The sequence below is a fragment of the Saccostrea cucullata genome, unplaced genomic scaffold (assembly GCF_032062105.1).
Source record: "Saccostrea cucullata isolate Sc308-1 unplaced genomic scaffold, CSIRO_AGI_Scuc_v1 ctg1765, whole genome shotgun sequence".
Classification (NCBI taxonomy): domain Eukaryota; kingdom Metazoa; phylum Mollusca; class Bivalvia; order Ostreida; family Ostreidae; genus Saccostrea; species Saccostrea cuccullata.
In genome coordinates this window covers 6,949-22,339 of record NW_026926426.1, presented here as the reverse complement: position 1 = coordinate 22,339, position 15,391 = coordinate 6,949, and the positions used below count along the sequence as shown (strand labels likewise).

The 15,391-nt window shown below is 36.2% G+C and overlaps 1 protein-coding gene across 1 annotated transcript in view; it reads left to right on the top strand.

The window, feature by feature from the left end:
- The window catches only part of LOC134271680 (zinc finger CCCH domain-containing protein 13-like), a 27,331-nt gene extending 11,940 nt beyond the window's left edge, over positions 1 to 15,391 (top strand). Inside the window, exons 14-25 of the mRNA XM_062753894.1 lie at positions 223 to 332; positions 597 to 758; positions 1,302 to 1,434; positions 1,694 to 1,808; positions 1,962 to 2,009; positions 12,327 to 12,442; positions 12,720 to 12,991; positions 13,111 to 13,220; positions 13,568 to 13,657; positions 14,090 to 14,305; positions 14,686 to 14,879; positions 15,112 to 15,391. Of these exons, the coding sequence (XP_062609878.1) occupies positions 223 to 332; positions 597 to 758; positions 1,302 to 1,434; positions 1,694 to 1,808; positions 1,962 to 2,009; positions 12,327 to 12,442; positions 12,720 to 12,991; positions 13,111 to 13,220; positions 13,568 to 13,657; positions 14,090 to 14,305; positions 14,686 to 14,879; positions 15,112 to 15,255 (1,710 nt within the window). The 3' untranslated portion in view covers positions 15,256 to 15,391. The remainder of the gene's footprint in view (positions 1 to 222; positions 333 to 596; positions 759 to 1,301; positions 1,435 to 1,693; positions 1,809 to 1,961; positions 2,010 to 12,326; positions 12,443 to 12,719; positions 12,992 to 13,110; positions 13,221 to 13,567; positions 13,658 to 14,089; positions 14,306 to 14,685; positions 14,880 to 15,111) is intronic.

Below are 15,391 nucleotides of genomic sequence, written 5' to 3'. Positions count from 1 at the left end.
TGTCCCGTCATAGTTTTGTTTAAGAAATTATACTGTATTCTTTGAATTCGACCAATTTTAAATTCGCCCAAATGAGGGTAGGGTAAAAATTAAACGGGGGCAAAAATTTCCCTGTATACTGTACATAGCTGATATTTCGTAAAACAATTCTTTAAATATCAACTTTGTTGTAAAAATTACTTTTTGCGTATATTAAACAAATCAAAATTTGTTTTCTTAAAGACTAAAAAGAAGGATAAGAAAACTAAGAAGTCTCACAAGGAAAAGTCCAAAGAGGAGGAAAAATCAGAAGACAAAAGGAAAGAGAAAGCAGAACCGAGGAAGGAAAGCAGGTAATTATCAGATAAGGGAGGGAGGAGTTAACAGTAAAAAGTAACTGGGCAGTTACAGTTGATTAAGTGAGCAGGAAGGATGGAGTAGTTTGCTCACAGTAATAGAAGATGTTTAATACGAATATGGGGTTCATTTGAGTTGTTATTTTTAAGTGCTTGTAAAATATGACTTTGAAAATTGATTTTGTGAATAAGAGTTTTAGAATATGCTTTAAAAAAGAGTTGGCCAAGAGTAGTAGATATTGTAACCTAAACTTCTTGCAGAAAACGGGGCTATGATGACAACAAGGATAGATCAGTTTCACCCTCACCGAGAACCAGAGAGGCTGCCGTATCCCCCACGCCGTCCACAAAGAGGGTCCGGGAGGTGTCTCCCACCGAGTCACACCGCAGCAAGAGGGAGGTGTCCCCCGCTCTGTCTCACAGGTAAATAATACTCACCAGTAACATAGTCCACAGGTAACCTCATGATTTAATTAGAACAGAAGAAAGTACCTTGTAAAACTACTGTAAACCAACTTTTATTTGCGACGACTTTATTTCGCGATTAACCAGGGATAAATAAGTTCGCGACGATTAATTTTTGCGATCAAGCCTTTTTGGATTTGTTGTTAATAGACACATACACTTGAAGGACCTGTTCGCGACGAGATATATTCGCGATGACGAGGCTCTCGCGAACTTCGCGAAAATTTCTCGCACGCGAATAAAAGTTGGTTTACAGTAAATGTATTGATTCCTATAAGATTAATGACATTGGTTTGGGTCTTTCCTAGCATAATCTTAGCTTTTAGAATACATAAGCTAAGAAGACTCTGTGTTATATATATTATATGTCATGTAGGAAATCTTTCAATATGGTCAAGCTTATGCCTGGAGGTCGAAGTACGGGTTTTACTTAAAACATGTACATCGTATGAAGTATAAAATTCATGCTACAGTGAATCCATGCACTTTTCGTTTTTGTAGAAGTAAGGCTAGCATTGTTCCTGCAGAGAAGCCACCAGCCAGAGAAGAGGAAGAGGAGGATAAAAAAGGCCGAGAGTGGGACAGGGGGAGTGAGAAATCAGACAGGAGGGGGAGGGAGAGACACGCTTCAAGTGTAAGTATACACCAATAAAACAGAGAGGGAGGGAGAGACACGCCTCTAGTGTAAGTACTCACTAATGTCACCAGGAGAGGGAGGGAGAGACACGCCTCTAGAGTAAGTACACACTAATGTCACCAGGAGGGGGAGGGAGAGACACGCCTCTAGTGTAAGAACACAAATGCAAAATATGCAGTAATGGTTCATAAATACAGCACAAATTTGCTTTGCTTAGGTCATAATAATGTTTTCATGTCTGCAATTTTTTTTACAGCCATTCTCTGTTGAGGAAGATAGAAGGTCAAGAGTGTCCAAAAGGTCAAGGTCACCTGAGGGCAAAGATGAGAAAGACAGAGACAGGAGGAAGAAAAGGAAAACAAATCGGGACGGTAAGAAATTTTATATCTTTATGGAGATGAACAATTCTGTAGCATCTTGGCAGTGGAAAGCAATTTTTATAACATCACAGATTGGATTTTTGTATGTGTGTAACAAGTTTTCTCCAATTTATTATCGTAAATCTCATTAATTTTTGACTGCAGATGACAGAAGACAAAGTGAAAAAAATCGAGAGGAAGATCGCAAATCAGGCAAGTCAATTTTCACATGATTTCATCTCATGGTAATTGTCCATAACAGCATATGTAAAAAATACAATATTTGTAGACTTGCTAAATTTTGCCTAGTTAATTGTTGTTATACGCCCGTCTTAAGACGGGACGTATTATGTTATAGGCTTCGTGTCCGTCCGTCTGTCTGTCTGTCTGTTAGCTTTTTGTTTCCGGCTCATAACTTTAATACAACTACACCGTGTATATCCCAACAGGCGGGGTGTATACTATGTTGTGCGCGGGGTGTATACTTCCGAAGCGAGAAAAAGAGGGTCATTGTACGTTCTTTGTCCATTTTCTCAACTTACAGATATTTTTCGCCAGAAAGCATATGCTTACGGAAGGAAGCATTGTCTAAGGAGTATATGGATACCTGTGAATCCACTGGACACCTTCTAGTTTTTTCAAACACCTCAACACAATTCTGAGGATCGGAGCAAGATTGGCGCTACACTGTGTTTATGATCAAATATCAGAACAAAGCTTTGCTTTATCGTCACTTTTATATTATTGTTAAATATATTTTTACAATAAAAACGTTTGTACAAATTGTCTGTAAATAAAACAGTTCGTATAAAAAGAAATTGACGAAAAATCAATGTTGTGTCCGGGGTGTATGCAACATGTTGTACGCGGGGTGTATACCCCATATTTTTCTTAGGATTGTGTAGTGCAAAGTATCAGTGCCATGGAAATATTATATTCACACAGGTTTAAAAGTGACAGATAGCATAGGCGTAGTCACAGGGGGGCAGCGGGGGCACTAGCCCCCCACTTTCAGATCTGGGGGGGCAAGAGTATGTCTGTGCCCCCCCCCGCTTTTTAATGAAGAACAGAATCACTGCTATTTTGAAGTAATATTAACACATAGTTGTATAATAAAATTGTGTAGAAAAAATTGGAAGTGATAGTAAGTTAGCTTAAAAAAAGTCGGCCACAACCCCCCCCCCCCCCCCCCCCCCCCCCCCCCACGGAATAGGATTTTCGAGTTTGGGGAACTTTACTCTTTTTTTTTGCTTGTCAAAGAATTTCTGGACTTGAGCCCCCCCCCACTTTTAAGTTTGTGACTACGCCTCTGGATAGTGTTGATAAAAGACCTTAAAACTAATGCCGAACCAAAGAGTAATTTCCATAAACTTACTGAAGTAAAAAACAAATCAACTAAATTTAAAAAAGAATAAAAAACAAACTATCATATTCAAACATAAAAGGCGCTAGATGTGCAAGGAGCGATTGTTATCTGACTAAATGCTACATTGTAGATGGGGCAATGATCTTAATCTACGCAATCATAAAATTTCTCCAAAGGGTCCCTCGCCCCCCCCCCCCCCCCCCACAATCCCTGCATCGAGGACACTGTCCTTTCTTTGGTTCGTTTTAATCTAAATATTTCGCCTGTAAAAAATAATAGAAACTCTACATGAATGTTGTATTATGAATAAATCGTTTTTTTTTTTTTTTTTTGGTTTTTTTGTTTTGTTTCTGCAACATTTATGTTATCAATACATATATTATTAAGCATTTATGTCAGTGATGTAGAATCTTTTTTGAAGGGGGGGGGGGATACCTGAAAAAAAAACCTTCAAGTTGACTAGCTATTTAAAAAAAAAGGGGGGGGGGTATCGAAACTCAAACTCCTATTTGTTGGGGTTTGAATGTCACATTTTTTTTCAGTTTCAATTCTTCTTTTTTTTTTTTTTACATAGACATGCTACATAACCATTTTTGACTATGATGCAAGAAAAAAAAAGGGGGGGGGGCAACCTGACTTTCATTTTCTGTAGTAAAAAGCTGTGACTGGAACAAAAAGGGGGTGATACTACGTGTCTGTCTGATAAATGTATATTAATTTCCTTTCAATTTTTCGCAATATGACGACTCATTTTTCCTTATCTGAAAAGATTTCATATTTTAGATATCACAATAAACATGTAAAGCTGACTATAAAAATGCACATCTGTAATAAGGGACGACAATTTTCCGAGGGCATGCACAGTTGAAAAAAAAGGTTTTTGGTACAATTACAATTTTACGTTGACGTGTAATTAATATCAATTATGTTCACCCTCCTCTAATTTATTATCATATATACACATAGTAAAATTACCCCCCCCCCTCCCCAAAAAAGGAACTTAGACACAAACAAACCCTCCTCGGGCCCATTTCTAGAAAGTATGTACTCAGTAAAATACCAATCGGAGTTCCACGGATGATTCGTACCTGAATGGAGCGTAGCGGAGTCAGTCGAGGATTGCCGATTGAGTAAAATACAATGCCTCAAAATAAAACAAATAGCTAACTGCCATATATGGGCTCCTGGCGGGGGCAAAGTACACAATAAATAAATACTACATGAACGAGAACATTTTTTTGGTGTTTATGTAATTACAAAAAGCTAAATATTTTCAAACTCATTTAAAAGGTATTGAAAAAGTTAAACAGAAATTATGAGGAAATGTTCAATGTTCAAACCTATGCATGTGTGAAGCATAAGAAAGGATCTGAATTAGGTGCCTTTAAATCGAAAGAAGGGATGAATTGTTGGTCATCACATTAACAGTTAAACAAAGTATCCTGTATATTTACTTCCATGTGCATGCATGCAAAGCCAAAAGTACGATGAACGTGTTTCAATTTTATTTCCAGTAAATCGAATTCATGAACCTGAAGTTGTGCTATAACAAAACTGATGAATAATTAAAAAAATAAATAGAAGAAATGTCAATTGTTAACATCTTTTTTAATGACATTTAAGACAATGATTCTATGGAGTAAGAAGAGGGGTATACACCCCGCGTACAACATGTTGCATACACCTCGGACACAACATTGATTTTTCGTCAATTTCTTTTTATACGAACTGTTTTATTTACAGACAATTTGTACAAACGTTTTTATTGTAAAAATATATTTAACAATAATATAAAAGTGACGATAAAGCAAAGCTTTGTTCTGATATTTGATCATAAACACAGTGTAGCGCCAAACTTGCTCCGATCCCCGGAATTGTGTTGAGGTGTTTGAAAAAACTAGAAGGTGTCCAGTGGACTCACAGGTATCCATATACTCCTTAGACAATGCTTCCTTCCGTAGGCATATGCTTTCTGGCGAAAAATATCCGTAAGTTGAGAAAATGGACAAAGAACGTACATTGACCCCCTTTTTCTCGCTTCGGAAGCATACACCCCGCGCACAACATAGTATACACCCCGCATGTTGGGATATACACGGTGTACTAGGCCTAGGATTATCAAACTTTGTCATCTGATGCATCTTGGGTAGAAGGTGTGTCGCACACAAAAAGTAGGTCGCTCTGACCTTTAATTAAGAAGCCAAATATGGAAAAATCCTTTCCGGCCCATAACTAGAAAACTATAAGATTTACAATCATCAAACTTGGCTAGTTTATGCATCTTAGGTAGAAGGTGTGTCGCGACCTATTTCAAGGTCACTGTGACCTTTAATTTAAGTGAAATTTAAAAAAAAAAAATGTGTATTTTTACTATTCATTTACACATCCCAAATAATGTAAGAGTATTGCACTGTTCTTATTAAAAAAGTGTTAAATCAAGAAAATACTTATTTTTTTTAGCTCACCTGAGCCGAAGGCTCAAGTGAGCTTTTCTGATCACATTTTGTCCGGCCTCCGTCTGTCCGTCTGTCTGTCTGTCTGTAAACTTTTTCACATTTTCGACTTCTTCTCAAGAACCGCTGGGCCAATTTCAACCAAACTTGCCACAAAGTATCCTTTGGTAAAGGGGATTCAAGTTTGTTCAAATAAAGGGCCACGCCCTTATTCAAGGGGAGATAATTGGGAATTAATGAAAATTTAGTGGTATATGATGACCGTCAAGCAAAAACCATCCTTAAGTCAAAAATTTGACATTTGGAGTTTTTTAGTGATTCTAATAGAGAATTTTCTCCTCTTTCAAATGATATATAACATGTCATTGATCATAGACTAGAAATAAGTGAAACTTTTCAAAGAAAAATTTTAAATTTTATGTCATGACGCTGTGTTTTATCAGAAAACGTCATTAATTTACTTCTCACATTTCCATACTTGGGTTGTAAAAACTGCACAAGAAAAATCACTCGGACTTCAAATGACATTTCATATGTGATTTTTATTTAATTATTTGTTCTGTTCCTCTTTTTTTGATCGATAATTTTAGCATTGATATAAAAGAAATATCTGGTTTCTACCCCCTCCCCCAACCTTAAAAGGCGACACAATCGGATGTTGGGTTTTTGTGGGATGGGGTGATGGTTTATTATGCCCTAAATGCCCTTCATGTGGCTTGGTGGAATCTTAGATTCATCCGATACTAGAGACTTTCATGCACCCCCCCCCCACCCCCCCCAAAAAAATATCAGATTGATGTATTGTATGCTTCTTTTGTTTCAGAGGTTTAATTTGCCATTTTAGGATCAAAAATTAAACAATATCAAGATCAGGATACATGTACGTAATGTTGACATATATGAAAAAAAGACATTGTACTGTTAATTTATATTATTTGTCTATTTAACTAAATGTGTAAGGCCACAGAAAGTGTTTTCTTTTTCTCATACATGTACCATGTTGAATGTAGCTTTGTATGAATAAAAAAATGAGGTCTGCTAATGAGGGGCATTCTGTAAATAACGACATCTTTTTCCAGAGAGAGAGAGAGAGAGAGAGAGCATTATTTCACATACGAGGGTGTGTATGTGTGTGTGTAAGGGTGTGTTTGTTTGTTTTTTAATCATGATTTTGTTCCGGAATTTATTTTTTGGAACAGTTTTAGGATCACTTTCTATTTCATCTTTCCATTAATAACATCGCACAAATGATCCTTATAAAGCCACCACAACACTTTCTTACCGGAGATTAACAAGATTTGTTGAAGAGACACTGCATTAAAGATGCATATTATACCTATCGCTGAATTATAATTTTTACCCAGAAAAACTTTTGGTACTGTACTTTACAGAAAACGGAATGAAAGCCCCCCCCCCCCCCCCCCTTCTTATCTGCTGCAATGTGCACTTTTCGTTCCTCGTGATGGATAGTAAGCTCACATTTCTAGCAATCGATTTCTCTTTGTTTTTATATTTTACCTATTAAAGGAAGTCAAACATCCACCACTTTTATCAAGGTAGACTTGTGGAGGGAGGAAAGTTTTTGATTGAAAATAAGTATCCATGCATAATAAAGAAATATCTGTTTTATGAAAAGAATCAATTATTGAGAAAAAATTACAATGTGTTTTTTTCTGCTTGATTGTAGACGATATTAAGACAATTAAACCTGACCTACCATAGTCTCGTTCAAACAGACACTCGGCTGTCTCCGTAAATGTCCGACCAGCAGATGCTAGCTGATCGGAAATTTACGGAGACAGTCGAGAATCTGGTTGAACGAGACTACAGCTGATTGGAGATTTACGGAGACAGCCGAGTGTCTGGTTGAACGAGACTAGAACCACCAGTGTATTTGTTTCAGCTATGCAAAAAAAAAGCATCACCAGGTCCAGAAGAGTTCAGTGTGGCTGGGGCCATATTTTGAAAATGAAAAAATAATTATCCGGATAAAGATTTCCGCACAGGATGAAGTTTTTTAAAAGTAGAATTTAGAGACCAAGACTGCAGTCATGAGGGAGGGGTACAACCGCTTTCTCTTTTAAGCAGCAGTTTCGTGTATCCCTCCTCCTGGCGTGACACACATTTTTATATTAATTTAAAAAGAAATGAGATCTGAAGTAAAGTCAGAAGTCCTCTTTTAAAACATATCTGAATTCGCCTCCAAAAATCTAAGGAGTGTTCCTATAAATACAGCATCATCGGAAACAATGACTTAAATAAAGGATCCTCGCACATTAATTTTGAATATATATTATGCAGATCTCGAGTGGCATGAGACGATTCGTGCAAAAATGCAAGCATTGAAACAATTCCTTAAGAGAGAGAGCGGGAGAGAGTTATGTACTGAGTACAACGCATGGCCAAATATGTACTTCAAAACACAGTTGGTCTTTGGCATTAATGTTACGATGTACATATATGTACGTGGTGTGTTATTGAAAGCCCATAAGTATAGTCCAGTGCATAATACACCTGTCGTAAATCTATTGAAAGGGCCGGGTTGCACAAAGAGCCTTGAATGGTGTTAATCTCACTGCATGTCGAGTTTCTGCTGGCTGAGCGATACAAAATACTATAATAAACTTCTTTTGCTGTGGTTGCAAGGAAGGAGAAAAATAACCCGAAAATACCGTTACATGTAACTTCCAGAAGTTTCTTATGTACAGTTGTTCAATCGAAGTACGTTTGACTAGTCCATCAAATGACGAATTAAAAAAAAAGAGTTATATGCCACATACAGGCTAAATATTACATCAGTTTCAAGTGTTTTTTTTAAATTAATTTTATTTCTATGACCTCATCTAAGTAAAAGTAGCTTATACCCACCTTCAATCATGTTTATTTTTTCCATAAAGGCTAGTGTCCAAATGATTTCATTTTTTCATTATGATTTCTCACTTTTTTTCCCAAAACATGTAGGTCATGTTTGTCTTTGATTGACTGATCGGAGGATTCATAATGTTGCAATATTATAATGATTCCTTTCAGAGTATGAACAGATTAAAATTTAAAAAATATGAATTTGTTTTAAACTCTTTTTTATCCATTATTTCATAGATTGAATAATCAACTGTTTCTACTTTTCCCTCTAAATATCGATAAACATGCAAGTAAAATACACACCGATACCCAAAAATCTTTGGAAGAAGTGGTAAATACTAACGCCTCCTGTTGCCAGGTAACAAAAATAATTACAATGCAGGTGAACTTCCCTTCAATAGCGGTACGCTAACATGCTAACATCCGTGTAGATTATTTCATTTCAGGCACATTGGAAGCAATTATATTTATTTATTTGGGGGAGTGGGGCAAGCAATAACAAGGCAAAACAGAACGAACATTTCATTTGTTATAGTATTATTATTAAGTGCCTACATTGTCCTGAGGATAAAAGGATAATAAATTTATACATGTAGCTTTTGTTTTCAAAATTAAATTACTAGTATACACTGATAAATTATATTCATTTGAACCCCTTCCCATTTCTAACAAGCTTATATTTATTTATTTTTTTTTTTTTTGAGGGGGGGGGGGGAAGGGGGGGGGTACGCAAATAGAAATCAACACCTCTGTATAAAAATCTAACACATTGGCTTTACACTTTGATTAGGTTATCTATGCTTTTTATCATAAATATGGAAATTCTTAATAAATAGTAACAGAAATTCATGCTGAATATGAGTAGATTTATGCTCTTTTTGTTACTGCCCAGGCAAAATAGTATGCGATCTTCCCATATTTGTGTTTTGGCAGTAATTGGGAATGAAAATAGGGGGAAGATCGTGCATTGGCTACTTCGGAAGATTTTCGCCTTCTGTTTGATAATAGTTAATTTTTTAATAATAAAAGCCTACTGTTTTAGTATGAAAAACTAAAACAGTAGGCTTTTATTATTACACTGAAGACTACTCATATATTGTCTAGTCAATGTATTTGATTTATATAAAAAAATATTAATAACGTGTTTTCACACTGCATTTATTTGCAAAATACGGCAAACATATATGACGTCAACTTTAGCGCTCGTTTTCTCGATAACGTCACAATGCACTTAAGCCTGGTTTTCGCTTGACGGTCATCATATTTTAAAAATCTTCTTCTCAAGAACCACTGTGCCAGGAAAGATGAAACTTATGGGGAAACATCCTCAGGTAGTGTAGATTCAAGTTTGTTCAAATCATGACCCCCGGGGGTAGGGCGGGGCCAAAATGGCCGACCAAAGTTTTACATAGAAATATATAGGAAAATTCTTTTAAAATCTTCTTCTCAAGAATGACAAGGCCATAATTCATCATATTTATATGGAAACATGCTCAGGTAGTGTAGATTCAAGTTTGTTCAAATCATGACCCCAGGGGGTAGGGCGGGGCCAAAATGGCCAACCAAAGTTTTACATAGAAATATATAGGAAAATTCTTTAAACATCTTCTTCTCAAGAATGACAAAGCCATAATTCATCATATTTATATGGAAGCATGCTCTGGTAGTGTAGATTCAAGTTTGGTCAAATCATGACCCCCGGCAGTAGGGCGGGGCCAAAATGGCCGACCAAGGTTTTACATAGAAATATATAGGAAAATTCTTTAAATATCTTCTTCTCAAGAATGACAAAGCCATTATTCATCATATTTATATGGAAGCATGTTCAGGTAGTGTAGATTCAATTTTGTTCAAATCATGACCCCCGGGGGTAGAGCGGGGCCAAAATGGCCGACCAAAGTTTTACATAGAAATATATAGGAAAATTCTTTAAACATCTTCTTCTCAAGAATGACAAAGCCATTATTCATCATATATATATGGAAGCATGCTCAGGTAGTGTAGATTCAATTTTGTTCAAATCATGACCCCAGGGGGTAGGGCGGGGCCAAAATGGCCGACCAAAGTTTTACATAGAAATATATAGGAAAATTCTTTAAAAATCTTCTTCTCAAGAATGACAAAGCCATAATTCATCATATTCATATGGAAGCATGCTCAGGTAGTGTAGATTTAAGTTTGTTCAAATCATGACCCCCGGGGGTAGGGCGGGGCCAAAATGGCCGACCAAAGTTTTACATAGAAATATTTAGGAAAATTCTTTAAAAATCTTCTTCTAAAGAATGACAAAACCATTATTCATCATATTTATATGGAAGCATGCTCAGGTAGTGTAAATTTAAGTTTGTTCAAATCATGATCCCCAGCGGTAGGGCGGGGCCAAAATGGCCGACCAAAGTTTTACATAGAAATATATAAGAGAATTCTTTAAACATCTTCTTCTCAAGAATGACAAAGCCATAATTCATCATATTCATATGGAAGCATGCTCAGGTAGTGTAGATTTAAGTTTGTTCAAATCATGACCCCCGGGGGTAGGGCGGGGCCAAAATGGCCGACCAAAGTTTTACATAGAAATATATAGGAAAATTCTTTAAAAATCTTCTTCTCAAGAATTACAAAGCCATAATTCATCATATTTATATGGAAGCATGCTCAAGTAGTGTAGATTCAAATTTGTTCAAATCATGACCCCCAGGGATAGGGCGGGGCCAAAATGGCCAACCAAAGTTTTAAAAGATATATATAGAAAAATTCTTTAAAAATCATTTTCTAAAAAATAGCAAATCCATGATTGGTCATGGGACTACTTTTGGATTTAAACTTTACAATAAAAAGCCATTTTATACTAGTCCTACCTTGTTGCTCAGGTGAGCGATGTGGCCCATGGGCCTCTTGTTCAGCATATACTTGACAGCAATCTAAAACAAATATAATGTATGTTAGAGAAATCCCATGTCTCCCATGAGTGTAATTATCAAGCACTGGTCAAGAAGAATTTTGATAACAGAAAATTGCATGTCAAATTAGAGAGAAATTAATGGGTTTTGAGTGCGAGGAGCTAACTGACAGAGCATTGCGTTATCTATATCCCTTGAGAATTGGGCAAATGGGTAAGCCTGTTTGATTAAAAATAGCTCTTGTTGACTAGCTTAAGTTTTGAAATGAATTTGATGAAAAGTAATTAAAACTAATTTGATATTGCATAATAGACTAATCTGATATTATGTAATATTATTAATTTAAAACTAATTTTATGGGGTGGGGTTGAATCAGCATGTCCATATGAATTACATACTAAAACCTGTCGGACATTAAATCTCAACCAAAAAAAAAATCTGAGAGTATTTTATATGTTTTTAAAAAAGAATTATAGTAGATAGTGCAGACCCATTCATCTCTTGGTAGTAATGACAAGCATCCAGTTAAAAGATTAATTAATGAGTTCAATGTAGGAAGGCTAGCTGTCTCAGTCGCTCTGATTAAGCAGCCCTTTAGGGATTAGACAGAAGAACTGCTTGTCAGTTTATAACATATGTCATTTGATGGCCAGCCTTTTTTTCAAAATTCATTTGGTATAGATTAAGTTGTTAAGACTAATTTGATGATGGGCATTTGACAAGGTCTAACACAACCAGCACAGAAATCTATCAGTGATGTAATATTTATTATAATTGATGCCTACATCACATGGGATGGATAAATATTTTAAGGAATGGAAAAATCATCGAAATCTTAGAATCAAGGTTGATGTGATTTTCTTGCACCTAAACTGTTCAAGAAAATTGTAATTTTTTGACGGGCGTATCATGCTGTGGCGCGACACTTTATTTATTTCTGCTTCTGTAGTTGGCAGACAATCCCAGGGCAGTCATCTGGATAACAAGCTCAGCGATTGGTCAGAAGATTCAGAGGATCTCCCTAAAACTGGTCTGGTGGAGGTGACAGAGAAAGAGAAAGAACAGGTGGGTATCTGCTGTATATCAGCAGAAAAAAAATTTAAGGAAGTAAAATTTTGTAGGTTTACTACTACTGATAAATACATGCATTTTCTCTATCAAACAAATTGGGCCTTTTAGATTTGTTTACAGTGCTTTGCTTTTGAGAGTCAATCTTTAAGTCTTTTTAAAAATACTCTATCATTGCATATATCTAATCTGTTGGAAATGAAAGAGATTCTTGTCTAGGCAAGACTTTCAAATCAAGAACCTTAGAGAAGCTCTTTCTCTCTTTCATTTGTAGGTGGCGTCAGCTCTACCAGAACACCTCCAGCCCCGGCGACCCAGAAGTCACAGCCGCAGCAGTCTGGGCAGCCACCGCGATAACCGCAGCAGACGGTCGTCAGTCGAACGTAGCAGGCGGGACGTGTCTGCAGAAAACGATCGCAGCAGGAGAGATCGTTCTCAAGAGAATGATAGAAGCCGTAGGGATCGCTCAATAGAGAGTCGTAGCAGGCGGGACCGCTCACCTGAAATACGAACATCCAGTCGACAAAGCAGTCGGGAGAGGTCAAGGTCAGAGGATACTTTTAAAACTGAGGTCATCTTAAATAAAAACTGAATTTATGCTTCTATTTTAAACTGTGAACACAATATGTTGGTTATATTTGTTCACGAAGTCCTTATTTTTACAGTAGAGCCAGAACTAGCTCAGTTGAGACTCGAGAGAAAGAGAGAAGTAAAAATGAGACCTCTGAGAGCAAACCAGAGCCACAGGCTAATGAGGAGGAAAAACAAACTAAAGGTAAAGATTATGAAAGTATCAAGAATATCAAACAATTAGAACAGAATAAAAACAAACTAAAGGTAAAAATTAGGGCAATAGCAGGTATATACTATATCCAATAATAAGTACAGAATGAAAACAAATAAAGTAAATGTAAGTACAGTATCAATATCAAATAACTACTGCAGAAGGAAAATAATGTGAGTTAAATGTGAATTTCTTAAAGTGAGTTATAAATGCAAAAAAAAATGAAGATGTTGATATATTTCATTGATAATTATGAGTTACCAATGAAGTATTGATATATGGATGATGATGATTTGGAATATGATGATTGTTATGATGATGATGATGATGATTTTCAGCTGAGGAGGAGGATTCTGATGATAATCTGTCATTGGAGGAGATTTCCAGTGAGGAAGGCAGTGTCATTGGAGAAGAGGAAAAGAAACCCAGTAAGTCTTACTTCTCTCTTCTTATAATTACTGTGCATTATTCAGAGAAACTTCATTATTTTGTTCTTTACTGAAATTTATGAGAAATCAAGTTTATTATGTATAGTAAGAGAAAATAAAACTTGTTTAAAGTTGTCTGATGGAGGATATGCAAAATTTTATCATAGGAATAAATGCAGTGCTAATTTGTGGCAAAAAAAGAAGTTATTAGTAATTCAGTCACAGTATTTTCTAAATTTTGTTTAAAATGCCTAGAAAGTTCAAACTTCTCCAAAAAAACTTAGTCCAGAAAAATGAACCAAATCTTCTAATCCATCTCAAACATTACTTAAATTTTGCCCTTTTCATGTAAAATTATGTGAGTTTGCTTTCAAATCCTTCACTCAATCAAAAACATATACAACCCTTGTAATTTATATTATGTATCTTTAGGTATAATGGACATGGTTGACATAGACTGGACCAGTCTGGTTCAATCCTCTCAACCTAAACCAGCCAGTACCGGTTCAGCTTTACAACGGTTCAGGGCACCGGCCATCTTTGCCAAGCTGGGAGTTTCCAAGGAGTTTGCCGGTGACAAATTGTTCCAAAAGATCCAGAATTCTTGTCAGCAGGAATTAGAGAAACAGAGAGAGGAAAATTCTGGAGGTTTGTTCACTTTTATAAAACATGTTAAGGTTTAAAACTGAAGAACACATAGCTGTCTCTATAGAAAGGGTTGTGTGTTTTGTGATATTCTTATTTGCATAATTTGATTTGAATTATTAATATAAGAATATATAACTTGGTCGATCATATACATGTATATACAGTTGGTAGGTGGTTCTTCTTAGTTCATATTCAAATATACTGATGCTTCTAAAATAATTTTATAGGATTCAGAGGGAGCTACATGTAATAAATAGAGCTAATTTGTATATAAAAGTCATGAAGAAACAGGGCCTTCACTGAATATGAATACAAACCACCATTTTGAAAATCTGCTGTAGCTACAGTGTTAATTTGCATAATGTTTGTGTCATTTTCAGGGTCACAGGGTCAAGAGGTTAAACCCTCAGAGCCGGTTAAATTCCAATTAGAGGATTCCCTGAGGAAAGTCCAGACCGGCTCATCTTCGATGACCTCTAAGTCTAACATTTTACGTAACATTGGTAACTTCAGGAGGGCACTGTGTGCCAGGAAAGACCTGGAAATCCGACGCAAACTCTGCAAAGTGGACTCGGTGAGATTGCTTGCATGTTGTCTGAGAAATATCTGCTAAAATGTATTCCATATTGAACCTAACATATTAACTTAAAATTAAAGACTGACTTTGATTTGGGATGCAAATATTTTTTTGCCAGATCTAGCTGTATTATTTAGAAGTCAACAAAAATACAGGGTAGATTTAAACATGCCAATGTATGACTGTGTGCTTGATTCATTGATTGTCACTTTCCTGTTTCATCTTTCAGAACTTGGACCAGTCTTTTAATCCTCCCATGCCAGATAAAGAACTATTTAAACTTAGTGCTCAACTATTGACTGGGTCAGAAGTTTCCCCTGTTAAAGAGGAAACCCCCACCCCGGCCATTAAACCTGAGATACAGTGTGCCTAGAGACTATGCTGGCCAGGGGTGAAAACTTTGGGTCACTGATGTGATAAATAAACTTCATAGAACAGGCCACACAGTTATTGTGGAAGAGGCATCTACGAAGGGCATAACAAGGGTGCAAAGACAGTCATCCTTTTTA